At 45.3% G+C, this 15,444-nt stretch overlaps 1 protein-coding gene across 1 annotated transcript in view; it reads left to right on the forward strand.

Moving 5' to 3' along the window:
• The window catches only part of LOC107109475 (metabotropic glutamate receptor 8-like), a 331,492-nt gene that overhangs the window by 313,217 nt on the left and 2,831 nt on the right, over positions 1-15,444 (forward strand). The window contains exon 5 of the mRNA XM_015410111.1: positions 13,113-13,370. Coding sequence (XP_015265597.1) covers positions 13,113-13,370 — 258 coding nt within the window. The remainder of the gene's footprint in view (positions 1-13,112; positions 13,371-15,444) is intronic.

Here is a 15,444-nt window from a genome sequence, read left to right on the forward strand (position 1 = left end):
CTGGTTGCCTGATTTAGGATCTGGAACACTCACCCTTTGTAAATCCCATGCTCAGCACTGGTGTCTACTGCACTGATCAACAGCTTTGACACTGATTCTATATGAGAAAGATGCAACCCGATCTGGTGCCTGTTCACTTAGAAATAAATCCTACCGGCTGATTTTTGTGTGCATGAAAAAGAAATACAGTGCGGGGACTGCCCCTGCCTTAAAGATTGTCTATAAATTTTAGAAGGGTATCTGTGGTAAACTGTTCAGAAAAAAGCACATTAAAAACTAACAGATTTACTAGGACAGAAACATTTTTGCATAAACGGTGTCATCAATTGGCAGGTAGTTACCGTACACACATACACACACAGAGGCATGGAGGAAAAAAGGACCAAACAGTGGGGCCCAATGCCAGTAGGGAGCAGGAAAGGCAAATTGGGAGGAATGCTGCTGCCAGCTGAAATATCCTAGTGCCATTTTTGTTTGCTCTCCCTGTCTTAGTATGACAAGAGCATTGATAGGGGGCAATTTCTTCAGCACTGGTCTTCACTTGCAGCTAGGGCAGCCCCGTAGCTAGGAATTATTGGGGGAGGGGGCCTGGTGGGGGTCTCAGCTAATTAAATAAAAGTTAATCCCATTAATTCAATTTGGGACTGGCCTGGGAGAGAGGGGCCCCAGAAGAAATGCTAGGGGGCCAGGCCCCACAGGCCCCGCGGTGGCTACGGGCCTGAGCTAGGGGTGTGCATTTGGCTCTACCCGAGCTGAAAATCTACCTTGCTGGTATTTTCCAGGTAGATTTTGGCATCCCAAATGTATCTGAGTTTTCTGAAGAAACCAGGGGAAAAATCCTGGATATATTTGGGAATTACCAGGGCAAAAACAGCAGAGAGGGCAGAGCAGATTGCTCCCACCTCTCAGCTGTTTCTCGGGCTTCTACTGCAGTCCCTTTAAAGTTTAAAAGGACTGCAGAACAGCCCAAGGATCAGCTGTGCCAGGCACGAGCAGACTGTTTCTGCCGGCTTGGCTTGGGGGCTGGCTTCTCACGCAGCCTGGTTTAAACCAGGCTGGACTTTGTGCTGGCTGCAGGAGAAGTTAGCCCAGCCAGGATCTGTGCCACGTGAAGCAATGTGCTCCATGCAGCACAGCAGCTCCCGGGGTTCACTTTTCCAGCATCCCAGTTTAAACTGAACTGCAAGAGCCCAGCCAGGATCTCCTGTGAGGCATGGAGCAATGTGTCACACGGAGCAGCACGTGGCACAGCAGCTCCTGGGGCTTCCTTTTCCTGCAGCCTGTTTTAAACCAGACTGCAGGAGAAGCAAGTCCAGCCAGGACTGGCTGTGCCCATGGGGAGCAAATTGTTCCCCACTGGCTCAGCTTTGCACTGGCTTTTTTTCAACCAGTATTTTTCTTCTCGGGTCTACTGGACCCCAGAAAATTTGGGATTTCTAAAAAATCCTGGATCCTAATGCCATACCAGTATTCGGATCCGGGATTTTTCAGAAATCCCTTCTTTCTCTGGGTCCAATATACCTGAACTGAAAAATACCAGTTAAAATTTTTTGCACACCCCTACTTGCAGCATAAAGCCAGAAGTGGTGTTATCGGTTTTGGATGACACTCTACAATTTCCTCAAAAACCTAGGGTTCACCCATAGAGTTTATGCTGATGCCAGAAGGGATTCTGCACATTGGTGTGATGCCAAAGCACCCCCCCATTCCCCCCCCAGCCTGTTAAGCAGATATTTAAATAGGTAGCCTGGGACAAGAGGTCTAGTGGGGCACTGGCACCCCCATGTCTCAGGCATATATTTTAAGTGTGGCTTGGAGGTTCGTGACCTTTCACTCTTCGCCTGTGGCTTGTGCTCTGTGGCTTTGTACTGCTGACCCATTGGATGACTGACTGACCACAAGATAAAGTTTGTTCTTGTTCTTATGTGTATATATACATTGTGTTTCTTTTATTATATTCAATAGTATTTTTTATTTTGCAATCCACTTTGGGTCTCATTTCAGAGAAAATTGACCTACAAGTATACTTACTAATAAAAGGCAAGAAGTACATTCTGTGAAATTTCTGTGTAAAGCTCAAATGTATACAAGATAAACAACAGCAAGTAATAGGCGATAATATAATCTTGCCAAATTTGCTAAGCTAGTTTAACACCAGTAGTGTAAGAGGAACTCAGACTCCCTCTGAAGCCCCAGCTGGAGACTATCCAAACCCATCCTAGTTTGTCTCCAAGAAATTCTAGATGAGAAAGAGAGCACCAAATCAATACATTTTTGGGAAACCAGAACTGGTGGTGGTGATTAGAGTCAGTAATGTAGTCTACAGAAGCCAGAATTAGTAATAATGGAATTTCACAACTTGAAGTATTCTGTCTAGCCTAACACAAGCAAGAATCATAGTAACTGGAGAGAAAAAATTCCTTGCACAGTGTGGGTGCCTATACACATGCAAACAGAGTTGGCTTATTAGTAGCACAAACTACCATTCTCTAGGTGCAGTGCACATTAGTGACCCCTCCCTTTCCTTGACACACTGTATCTCTCCTTATATATAATTCTGTTTTGGTCATGGACTTCCCTGAACATTCCAACACGTTCCCAAATCAGTTGGCTCCCTGATCTGTCATTCAGAGGGTCTCCCTATCCACTGGCTGCGTTGCCTGAGTCCTGCCTCCAACATTCTAAACAGTTTGCCGTTCCTCTCCCCCCTATAGCCAGTCAGAACACAGAGGTCATTTGCATATGAGGCCTGTTTGGCCTTTGCCTCAGAACACAGAGGTCGTTTGCATATGCGGCTTCATTGGCCTTTGCCTCTAACATTCTAAACAGTTTGCTGTTGCTGTTCTGAGGTAAAATGTGTTCTGAGGTAAAATACATTTCCCCTTAGTGCCTGTTGGGGGAAACCATTGTTGCCAATCTCCAGGAAGATCACTCAGAATTACAACTGCTTTCCAGATGGCAGAGATTAGTTCCCCTGGAGAAAATGGTGGACTCTGTGTCCTTATATCCTGCTGAGATGGCTCCTGTATGACAGCCAATGTGACGTAGCAGTCAGAGCTCCAGAGCACAATAGAGGCTGCAGGTGTGGGGGGTGGAAAGCGGAAGAGTGAGGGGGAAATAAAGGTAGGTTGATGATTGGCTGGGAAGGAGATAGGGTTGCCAACTCCAGGTGGGAAATTCCTGGAGATTTGAGGGATGGAGCCTGGACAGGGTGAGATTTCAGGAGGGGTGGGAACTCAGACAGGTACAATGCCATAGACTCCACCCTCCAAACCAGCCAGTCCCTCCTGGGGAACCATTGTTGCCAATCTCCAGGTGGGGGGCGGAGATCACTCATAATTACAACTGCTCTCCAGGAGGGATGGGGGAGGAGATGGAAACCTGAAGTCAGAGGGGCAGATCAAAGTAGGTTGATGGTTGACTGGGAAGGAGAAAAGGTTGCCAACTCCAGGTTGGAAAATTCTTGGAGATTTGAGGGGTGGAGCCCAGAAAGGGTGGGGTTTGAGGAGGGGTGGGACCTCAGACAGGTACAATGCCATAGACTCCACCCTCCAAACCAGCCATTCCCTCCTGAAGAACCATTGTTGCCAATCTCCAGGTGAGGGCTGGAAATCACTCAAAATTACAACTGTTCTTCAGGTAGCAGAGATCAGTTCCTCTAGAGAAAATGGTGGACTCTGTGTCATTATACCCTGCTGAGGTTGCCACAGCAAATTGACACTGAGTGCCCAAGGTCGGGGCACCCGCCCAGAGCCTCTTTCTAGAACTCATTCTATTTATTTCCACAGTGGGCCTTATTCCTAGTAGCTTTATAAATATACAGTTAACATATTTTATATCCATCTTCCAACTGTATCTTGTGAATTCTTAGTTCCTTATGTAATTCAGTATGATGCACAATGACAGTCATTCAGAGATTAATGGCTTATTAAACCAAACTGCCTTTGTGTGTTTACCTTATTGATTTTTACGACATTATTTGCTGAAACAGCTTATTTACAAAGTTAAGGAAGGAGGTCACAAAACTAGTAACAATGCAAAGCCTAAAATGCATTGATGCCTACTATTGTCATGTACAAAATAATCAAGTAGAATACAAATGCAGTCAAATGTTAAACCAGATTGCATGGCTCTTTGGTTTGGGATGCCAAGAAAAGCAAATTTCTACTATGGGCATGTATGAAAAAACTAGGGATGCCAATCCCAGGTAGGGGCAGGGGATCCCCCAATTTGGTGGGCTCCAGCCTGCTGCTGTCATTGGTGGAAGCCCCACCCCTAAGCCCCACCCCCAACAGTGACTGCTGGTGGCCACCCCTCTCCCTTCCCTCCTGCTAGATTTAAAGGGCCCTCCAGCTGATTGGCAGGAGCACGTGGCCTGCTGACCAGCTGGAGGGCCCTTTAAATCTGGCAGGAGGGAAGGGAGAGGGGCAGCTGCCAGCCACATGCTTAAACTCCAAGTGGCGAATTCACTGCTTGAAGTTCAGGCGCACCTTCCCGCCACTTTTTGCTCAAAGCATTTAAAGCAAGAGGTGGGAGGGCCACGCACACCTGAACTGCAAGCAACAACTTTGCTGCTTGGAGTTCAGGCGCCACCCCCACTTCTTGCTCAAAGCATTTAAAGGGTTCCTTTAAATGCTTTGAGCAAGAAGTGGGGGGAGCATGCCTGAACTACAAGTGGTGAATTTGCCACTTGGAGTACAGGCATGGGGGGCACCAGTCCCCATCACAATGATGTCACTTTTCTGTGACATTCCCCTCCAGTGACACCCTCCAAAGTCCCCCACTGGGGAGTAAGAAGGACCTGGCAACCCTAGAAAAATGATGGAAGCTATTTAGTTCCTAAAGAAAGGATCAAATTTCACTACCAGTATCTTTTTGATAAATTCTGAATTCATATTCATAATATATCTAATTCTAGTACAAATAAATAAAACAAAACAAAACAAAGCCAGGTATAGAAAGGGAAGATGGGTTCTGCAAACTTGGGGGGAAATGCAGAAAATTTCAAAGAGTTTAAGAGGGAGGGTTTAACCTCATGTGTGCACATCACAATTTAAAAAAAAATGCTGACAGAGATAGGGAAGGGAGGGGAAATGTGGTAAAAATAGAGGGTGGAAGGGAGAAAGTGGTGACAGAAGACTGGGGGGGTGAGGAAGAGGAGAAGAAATGGGAGGCAGTAGGAGGAATGGGATTTCTCTTTTCTGCAAGTTCTTGTGGATCCTTGTGGGTAATATCATATTGTTATTATATGATGCACACTCTCCTGTGACTCTATACTGTCTCCCTCAACTCTCTCAAAAACCACAGGGATGAGAAAGAATTGACACCAAGATTTGAAAATAAATTGGAGGGGGACACAGAAAAATTAGGTGGAGGGAGGAGAGAGAAATGAATGAGAAAAGTGTGGAAAACAGGGGGAGAAATTAAGGAAAAGAGATGGAAAGGTTGTTTTATCTTGCTACAATACCCTAACTACCACTGAGTTGGGTGCAAGGAAAGGAAGAGATAAAGGCTAGGCTATTATAGAAGACAAGAAGAGAGACCCACGATACTTGCAGGGGGGGGGCCTCTTCAGGGCTGAGGAAATGGGACAGGTGTGCAGATGTGAAGTGGGGCTGCCATGCAATGGTAGAAGCACTCCCGTGTGTGAGGAAGCCGGCGAGGCGGACCACCGGGAGATCGGGTGTGTGTGTGTGTGCCAGACACAGAGAAGGCAGCTGCGGAAGGAAGAGAGAGAGACGCGGCATGATGGGCAGGCACAGGGACTCCGCTGCGTGGGCTGGCCCCCCAACCCAGCCGGCGAGTGGGCGCTGGGGCAGCAGCAGCAGCCGGGCGGTGGCTGCGGGTGGGCAGGTGGCAGCGGTGGTGGGAGGCTCCATGACCGCCTGCTCTTCCACAGTGCCAAGCCGCCCCCGCAGCCTGACTACACACCTTTCAGGGGATTTAAATACCTGAAGACAAACCTCCTCCCGCAAGCACAACAGCGAGGCCTGCCAAGCCCCCCCCCCCGCAATGGCTGCGAGGCATCATTCCCAGTGCATTCCCTGCACATGCGCAGTGAACACTTTTCTACCTTTTGGGGGATTTAAATATCGCCCCTGTATATTTTTTACAGTTTTTAGATTTTTGTGCACATCTGGGGATTGCCCCAAATGTGGAGGAAAATCTCCCTGCCCCCCCCAAGTGCCCCTGATGTGCGGATTTAGATATCCGCACGGAGGGGGCATGTTGGGAATTAGATATATAGATTATCTGCAATTACTGTATCAGTCATCAGCGTGCTTTCTTGTCTTGCTCCAGTGCTGGCTTGATTGATGGCCTTAGCATGATGTGTTAGACAAGGTTGCTTCAGTCCTGGGTTAAGGCAAGTCTAGCCCATAGTTAGAGTGCCTTTTACTGTGCTTAGGCTTTCCTGCACCCCTAGTGGTTCCAGCCCGAACTGCATCAAAAGGAAAAAATCACTGGAAAGGCATTTGACTAGATGCTGCATGATGTTGGCTTCAAGGGCCCTCCAGCTGACTTGTCCCCCACAGTTTTGTCCCCCCCCCATTGGCAGCCCTGCTCTCAGAGGCTCAAAGAAAGATGGATTGCCCATTCAGAGCATTTAATGGGGAAAAACAGTCTCAACCATTTAAACCCAAACAGAAAGGGGAAGATGTTTCTCTCCGTTGCAAGTTATTATATTAATAAATTGTGGTCCAGTTTTCTTCCTTATAACTGCATGTTGAGTCATTATTATAAGTGTGGATATGCAAATCGCAATGCAGAGGCAGGCAACAACAAACCATCTCTGACTGTTTCTTGCTTTGAAAACCCTACAGGGTCCCCACAAGTCGGCTGAGACTTGATGGCAAAAAAAATATGAAGTAAAAGAAATGGAAATCATGACCTGTACAAAGTCTTAAGCTGCCTGCGATCCTATGCATGATGTCTAGGGAATAAGTTTATTTGAAATCAAGCAGACTTTCTTTTGCGAATCAAAGGGGAAGTGGCATTGCCACTCTTAGGAATTACAAACGTGAGAAATCTATCCATGTTAGGCCTTGAGTAACCATAGTTACGACTGGACTGTACTTTGTTTCCATGGCCCTGTCCTTTCCAAGAAAGGTTGACAGTGTAGCCCCAAAGAACATTATTGGATTGTCTTATGTGATGTGGCAGATTTTTCTACAGATTTATACAAGTGCTCTGTTGAGTGGCTCCATGGAGAGAATCCACACTACTTAAGCAAATTTGTCATAGTTTTCACCTAACAGCATTTGAATGAGAGCCATGTTTGCCAGTAGTCTCTGGAGATAAAGTGTCAAATGGAAAAATGTGGCTCTTACAACAAAGAGCATTCCAAATGTGCCATTATTGGGGCTTCATTAAATCTGCTTATTTCTTCATGTTTTGCTTTCTGCTCGAAATTAATTTGTAGAGAGCACTGGCTTCAGTAAAACATCTGAACTGAAAGACAGCATTATTACTGAGAAGATATTTACATTGCAGCTCTGGTTTAATGCACTGCCATTGGCTCTGCCCTAAAAACACAGCAGAGAAGATAAAATACCAGAAAGGACATGAATCAGCTTTCATGATGCCTTACAGAACTGATACAATACTCTCACTGTTGTGGCTCATGACTTCAGAAAGGACATTTTTCTCTTGGAGGACCATAGTAAGGCCCCCGATTATTTCTTGCTGTTATCAAATACAGCTGCTGTTTTTACAATTGTTAATTGTTTACTGGTGTGAGGTTGGATTGGAAACATCAACACAAAGCTGAAGGAGCAACATCTATACTCCTGCTACAGCTGACTGAAATTCTGCTTCTGGGAGTAGGGTTGCCAACTCTAGCTTGGGAGATTGCTGGAGATCAGGGGTGGAGCCTTGGCAAGGTAAGAGTTTGAGGAAGGGAAGGAGCTTAGTGGGAATGTGACCGATTCCCCATAAGAAGCTGTGCCAGCCTCGCTCTTCTGTTTCCCCTGCCTACATTGGTCAATTTCACACTATTCGCTGCACGGCTGCATTTTGACCCACAGAAAAAAGACAGACCCAGGAAATTACAGGCCTGTCAGTTTGACATCAATACCTGGAAAAATTCTAGAGCAGATTATTAAACACTCTGTCTGTGAGCACCTTGAATGGAATGAGTTAATTGGTAGTAGCCAACATGAGTTTATCAAGAATAAGTCATGCCAGACCAACCTTATCTCCTTTTTTGACAGAGTTACTAAAATGGTTGACTATAGCAATGCTGTGGATATAGTGTATCTAGATTTCAGTAAAGCATTTGACAAAGTTTCTCATGATATCCTTGAGGATAAGCTGGTTAAGTGTGGGCTGGATGGTGCAACCGTTGGATGGATTCATGGTTGGTTGAAAAATCGTACCTAATGAGTGCTTGTCAATGACTCTGCATCTACGTGGAGGGAAGTCTCGAGTGGAGTGCCGCAGGGTTCGGTCCTGGGCCTGGTGTTGTTCAATGTTTTTATAAATGACCTGGAGGAAGACATAGAGGGGATGCTTATCAAATTTGCAGATGACACAAAGTTGGGTGGGATTGCTAATTCTGAAGAAGACAGAGTCAGGATTCAAAATGATCTAGATAGGCTGGAACAGTGGGTTGAGACAAATAAAATGAATTTCAGTAGAGATAAGTGCAAAGTCCTACATTTAGGTATAAAAAACCAAAGGCATAGATATAAAATGGGAGGGATTTGGCTTGACAGCAGCTCATGTGAAAGGGATCTAGGTGTTCTGTGTGATCAGAAGCTAAACATGAGCCTGCAGTGTGATGTGACTGTGAAGAAAGCTAATGCAATCTTAGGATGCATTAACAGAAGCATTGTGTCCAGATCAAGGAAGATGGTAGTTCCACTCTATTCTGCTATGGTCAGGCCTCACCTGGAGTACTGTGTCCAATTTTGGGCACCACATTTTAGGACGGATGTTGACAAGCTCGAGCATGTACGGAAGAGGGCAACTAGGATGGTGAGAGGGTTGGAATCCAAGTCTTATGAGGAAAGGCTGAAAGAGTTGGGTACATTTAGCCTGGGAAAGAGAAGGCTTAGAGGGGACATGAGTGCAGTCTTCAAATATTTGAAGGGCTGTCATGTAGAAGATGGAGCAGATCTATTCTCTCTTGCTCCAGATTGCAAGACTAGATCTGATGGGTGGAAATTACAAGGGAGTTGTTACTGGCTAACTGTAAGAGTGGTTGAACAGTGGAACAGACTGCCTCGGGAGGTGGTGGATGCTCCTTCGCTGGATGTTTTCAAGCAGAGGCTGGACAACCATCTTTCGGGTATGTTGTAGGGCTATCTTTCAGCTATGCTCCTGCAGAGTGCAGGGGGTTGGACTAGATGACCTGCAAGGTCCCTTCCAACTCTAACATTCTATGATTCTATTATTCTATTTCCCCTGTGTCTTCTTGATCCTTGTTTTTTGAGATCAAGAAGATGTGGGGGAAATCAGGGGGAGCTGTGGGTCAAAATGCGGCCACACAGCGAATAGTGTGAAATTGACCGATGCAAGCGCGGGAAATAGAAGAGCGAGGGTGGCACAGCTTCTTGTGGGGAATCAGTCTGTAATTGCATAGAGAAGTTGCCATTTCTTCTAAAGGAATAGACCTCTGTAATTTGGAGATCAGTTGTAACTCCAGAGAACTCCAGGCCCAAACTGGATGATGGCAACCATACCTGGAAGTCAAGAGACCATCAGGAAGAATGTGGGGGTCAGAGTGGGGAATCTGCATTGGGAGGGGAGAAGTAGACAAAAATTGCCCTTCCCTTATCTGTGAGTAGAAATGCTGTTCTGTTGGTGTAAGTAAAATTATACTGGTGGAATGGCACATTTGGGCTGCGGTCACACACACAGTTTGTGGCACTATAGTAACATTACCTGAACGGAATAAATGGGCCCTCCAGATGAGAATCTTTGCCTCCTGTGGTGCAGTCGTCAGCAGCCTTTGCTTTTCCGTCAATGGAAGTGGAATAAACAGATGCCGGGGGAAAGTCTGGTATAAATGGGTTGTCCAGGGTTCCCTCTGGGTTTTCCAATGTCTGAACTCTTCTGCAGCAGAAGGAACCCAGAAGGGATGTCTGAACTTGCAGATCCATTTCTGTCACTGTTTTTGTAGTTGCTGCCTATATGCGCATGAGTGCATGTGTGCATCCATCTGCTTGCTTTTAAATAAAATCCACCCTTATGGCTCGTCCTGTGGTTGAAGCACAACACTAATGTGTATGCCCCCCCATGGGACGGCTGCATGGGTAACCCACCATAGGGTGTGTAGTCTGAATGGAATACTCCACTACACTTTGAATCAGTAGAATTTGAGGTGCTACCACACCGTGCCAAGCCGCCAGTGTGACCACAGCCTTGGATCCACCCCATAGATACACCCCATAGACACACAATGAGAATTTTTGTGCTCAAATCAAACCAAACTGAGTAAAGCTTGTGTTTACTACTGGTTATAAGAGAGAATGTTTTAGCTGGAAGTTTTGAGTGAACAGGAAGGTGAAAGAACTGTGAGCATGGCTTTAGAACAATTCATATTCCAGCATGGTGCAGGGCAACGATTTATCAGTTCTCTTTCATTCCAGCATATACACAGAGAGAGAGAGAGAGATGAAATGTCAAATCACGGTAGCATTAATGAAGTGTTTTCTTCCCTCTGGAAGTAGAGGAAAGAAAACAAGTCATGTTAACAAAAGTCATGCCTCCAAATAGGTGAATGTGAAAAGTCTGAGGAGAAATTCAGCTTCCTGCTATAAACAAGATTTGTTTCAAATTGTTTTCTCACAGGCAATATATTCTGATGGCCTATTTGTAACACTCATAGATTCCCAAAGTATTTATTGTATACCATAATATATTGTCATTAGAATTCAATACCAATGTAGAATTTTGTTTGCAATCACTTACTTCAGTTCCACTGTGGAAAAAACTCATTTTCTGGCAGGCCAGGGATTAAAACACTAAATCCACAGTTTTTCAAGGTAAATTTTGTTTGTCTCATGTTGCCATTTTTAACAGTGTTCCAGACACCAACTGCAAGAATGTTCCAGAAGGTTCTGTTTCATAGACTGGATGAACATAGTCTCAAGCTTTTTAAATTTAGCTCAGCCATACTGGTTTATAACCCCAAACCAAAGATATTACACTCTTATTTCTTTGTAGATTTTTAAAAAGACTGCTCGCTCATTAGTGGGAGGGCAGAGGACAGACCATTTACTCTAATTAAAGATAACGTGTTTGAAACATTGTTTTGGCTTATGTGTCACAATTTAACTGCATGACACCCCTTCCTTCCTTCCTTCCTTCCTTCCTTCCTTCCTTCCTTCCTTCCTTCCTTCCTTCCTTCCTTCCTTTATATCATTGCCGAGGGAATTTTATTGTTGTTTAAACAAGAATACGCACCCCAAATAATGTCTGTATTGCTTACAAAATTATACATAAGGCTGTATCTTGAAATCTGATACTGTAGGGCTGTGATCATATGCATCTTTAGATCCAACATAGCTGTGATTGCCTGACAGATCTAAAAGGCACAATCAGACAGCAACATCTGGGAAACGTCCCGCAGTTGTTGGCAACCCATGCTGCTCCACCACAGAAGCAGAGTTAAAAGACACTAGGGAAAGTCCAGCTCTAAATGGTTCCAATGGACCACGGACAGACATTCCCGTCTGATCTCTCAAGCACACTCTTATACTGTCGGGATGGTCTGATCATTCCATCCAAACTCGGTGCAGTTTTTCCTCCCTTTGCAGTATTCACATAATCACATACTCCATGGGGAACCCTCTGTGCGGAGGTGCAATTCCTCTTTTATGTGCATGGGAAAGGGCAAAGAAAGAGACTCACTCGCAGTGGCATCTGATCACACAGTGATGGGCTGAGCCCGCAGCACAAAGGGATGTGTGATCTCTCAGCTGTGAGTCAAATTCCTCCAGAGGAAGTAGCCTCACTTCCCCTCTGCTCCAACTGGTACATGTGACCGCAGCCAGTGTTCCCTCTAAGCTGAGTTAGTGTGAGCTAGCTTACAGGTTTTTAGCCTCTGGCTCACACATTTTTGTCTTAGCTCAGGAAGGATGGCTCCAGAGCACACTAATTTATACAGTAGCCAAATCTCTCGCCAACAACTTTAATGTCAGTAGCTCACAAAGTAGAATTTTTGCTCACATGACTCCACAGCTTAGAGGGAGCACTGCCTAGGACACAGACAAAATTTTCATCAACAAAAGGCTTTTTCATCAATGGAACAGAAGTTTTCTGTATCACCTATCCCATAGGATCATTTCAGGTAGCTCAGTGGCTGGCAGCTGGAAGGGGGAGGCAGAAAGGTTCCATTTATGGAAGTGCCTTTTATTAATGGAAGCCAAACTTTGGATCCATCTCAGTGACCCTACGGACCCGGTCACACGGGCTGGATATCGTGGGGGGGAGGCATGGCTGTTTGCCCCGGAGCGAACTACCGCGCGGCCGCGGGATCACATGTCCTGCCAATGTCTGGTGGTGGTGGTGGGGAACCCGGGGAGGTGCCAATCAGATGGCGTGGCAAAGAAGTGGCGCTGCCGTGGCAAACAGGTTTTTTTTTTAAACCGAAATATGCGCTTGCACCATTGGGTGCTTGTGCGCATCCTGCGGAGACTTTTTTTTAAAAAAAACCCTTCTTTGCGACGGGACATGGGCGGGCACCGGATGCCATGGGATTCCACCGGAAACGTGATCAGGCGCCCGCCCTTGTCCCGCGGTTTCCAGAAACTAGTACCTCCGAGGTACTAGTTTTTTGCCGCGTGTCTTCGGCGGGAAGCCTCGGTTGAGCCAAGGAAGCACTACACTTCCCAGATGTGCTGGTGAGATCGCGCCCGGAAACTCCGCCTGTCTTCCGTCTCTCTAGTGTGGCTAATGTTCTGTGTGACCGCAGCATACGTTAATTTAGTAAGCATGTGAGAATCCAGATCTTTATCCCAGTTTATTAAAAGTAGCATTGTCCCAGATTTTGAATAAGAAGTAATATGTAGCAAATGTTTTAAGCAAGCTACTGCCATTGCTGAAACGTTTTATGTAAGTTTTCCTGATGTTGATTATGCTATCATATTTTATTTTCTCTTTTCTAGATGTACATCCAGACAACAACACTTACAGTGTCCATGAGTTTAAGTGCTTCTGTATCTCTGGGCATGCTCTATATGCCCAAAGTTTATATTATCATTTTTCATCCAGAGCAAAATGTTCAAAAACGGAAGAGGAGTTTCAAGGCTGTTGTGACAGCAGCCACAATGCAAAGCAAGCTGATCCAAAAGGGAAATGACAGACCAAATGGCGAGGTCAAAACTGAACTTTGTGAAAGTCTTGAAACCAACAGTAAGTCATCCGTAGACTTAACCATGGTCAAGAGTGGCAGCAGTTCCTAATAGATGTACGTTCACAGGAATGCTTAATAAACCACAATTTTTCTTGGCTTGCTCTGCATGAACTGAGAGATGTGTTAGAATTCATGTGCCCACTACAGTATTCTTTGTTACACCTACCAACCTCATGATCTCACTTTTTAACCTTGTTGTAGAATTTAGCATCTTCTACATGTTTTTTTTTTCCAAGTAGTCCTATGAAGGACCACATGTACCAAGTGAATGGTAAAATTATTGGTTGGTCTACATAACGAGACAAAACAGTGTGCAAGCTCTTGAGTTCTACAGAATTCTTCATCATACTGGATGTTTGTTTTGGGGGGAAAATATGTTTTGGGCATCCCCCTCCCCTTATTTTTCAAAAATCATCCAGCCTGATACACTGTTCTCTTGCACCCTTTTTTGGTGACATTTTGGTTGTTCCCCTAATGAAAGAAGTTATGCAGCTTTTGCTTTGGGGCTTTACTTTGGACCAGTATGGCTATCTGCAAGCTCTGGTTGCATGGTGAGACTTTTCTCCTTACTTGTTACAAAAAGGGTAGTTATTTATCTGGGACACTTTGTTAACTTAAGCAGCAATCCTGAGCATATTTACTTCATATCCATAGAATTGGCCTATAAGTGGCTGATGCTATTGGTGATCTCTAAGCTGTTTTCCAAGCCCTCTTGTATGAATTCTGTTGTTCTATTAACAAAATGTGTAAGTAGGGAAAGTTATATTTTTATCCTATGGAAATGGTCCTGAATCCTGGCACATCTCTCAATAACTTTCTTTCAAGTAGGGTAGTTCTTGCACCTTCTGGCAGCATGTGGTCAAAGCATGTTATATGAAACCTGCTTTAAAAGGACAATGGGCGTGAGCAAAGTCAGAGGCCACAAATTAAAAAAAGACATTGATGTGAAAGATTCATTTCCAGTAGCATGTTGACTGATACCTGACCAATACAGAGTTGGCCATAAGTTGTTTGTTTTCATTCAGTCTCACCACTCCTAAACCCCCCTAGAGACTATTAGCAAAAAGTCATAAGTTCCTGCTCTCTAACTTCTGCAGACTTTGAGAGAAGTTGCATCTGATTCAAAGAAAAGGTATGTGTAAACATAAGAATGGTGTCCTTAGTTATCACTACTGGAAATACTAAAGTGATTTCAGCCACCCTTCAAGGTATCTTTCTCCAACCTAAGAAGCCTTCCTCCAAATTAAGTGGCACTTCCTCCAATGGAAGCATTGTTGGAGGAAGGCTTCAAACTTTGCTCAGTGGAATGGGAGGACAAGGGGTAGGATCCACCCAAGGAAAGCATGATGCATGAACAATAATTGGCATGATAATGTTTTTAAACTCAAGTACAAACTTAACCCGTGTGGGGATGGACAAAGTACAGAGGTTACACTGGTGCTTGGTGGTAGCTCTCATGTTTTGAAAAGGTGCTCCTGGTTCAGAATGACTGATTCTTCCACTTCAATAGCAGCCATATAAGACCAGCTGCCCTGTGAGAAAGTGCCCTTCCCTAGCATTGCCAGTCTCCAGGTGGTGACTGGAGATCTCCTGGAATTGCAACTGGTCTCCAGGTTACAGAAATCAGTTATCCTGGAGAAAATGGTTACTTTGGAAGTTGGACTGTATAGCATTATACCCTGCTGAGGCCATTTCCATCCCTAAACCCTTTCCTCCCCAGGTTCAACCCCCCAAATCTCCAGGTATTTCCCAACCCAGAGCGGGCAACCCTACCCTTCCCCCTTCATACAGCTCCCCATCTTGCATGGCTATTAGTACACATAATTCAGGGAATCAACATTCCTGGGCTTGGAAAGATCTTCATCCATCAGCACCTTCCTCTGGCAGATCATGGGATCCACCCCATATGTAAAAGAGGCCCCTAAGAGCACTTCAGTCGGGGTCACAACACCGCCCAGTGACCCAGGGCCCCAAGGAGGCCAGGCTTGCTGCCACAAGGACCTTTTCGGTGGCGGCTCCTACCTGGTGGAATGAGCTCCCGGAGGAAATCAGGGCCCTGCGGGACCTAGTTCAGTTCAGCAGGG

The sequence above is a fragment of the Gekko japonicus genome, unplaced genomic scaffold (genome assembly GCF_001447785.1).
Source record: "Gekko japonicus isolate JY-2015 unplaced genomic scaffold, Gekko_japonicus_V1.1 scaffold481, whole genome shotgun sequence".
Lineage (NCBI taxonomy): Eukaryota > Metazoa > Chordata > Lepidosauria > Squamata > Gekkonidae > Gekko > Gekko japonicus.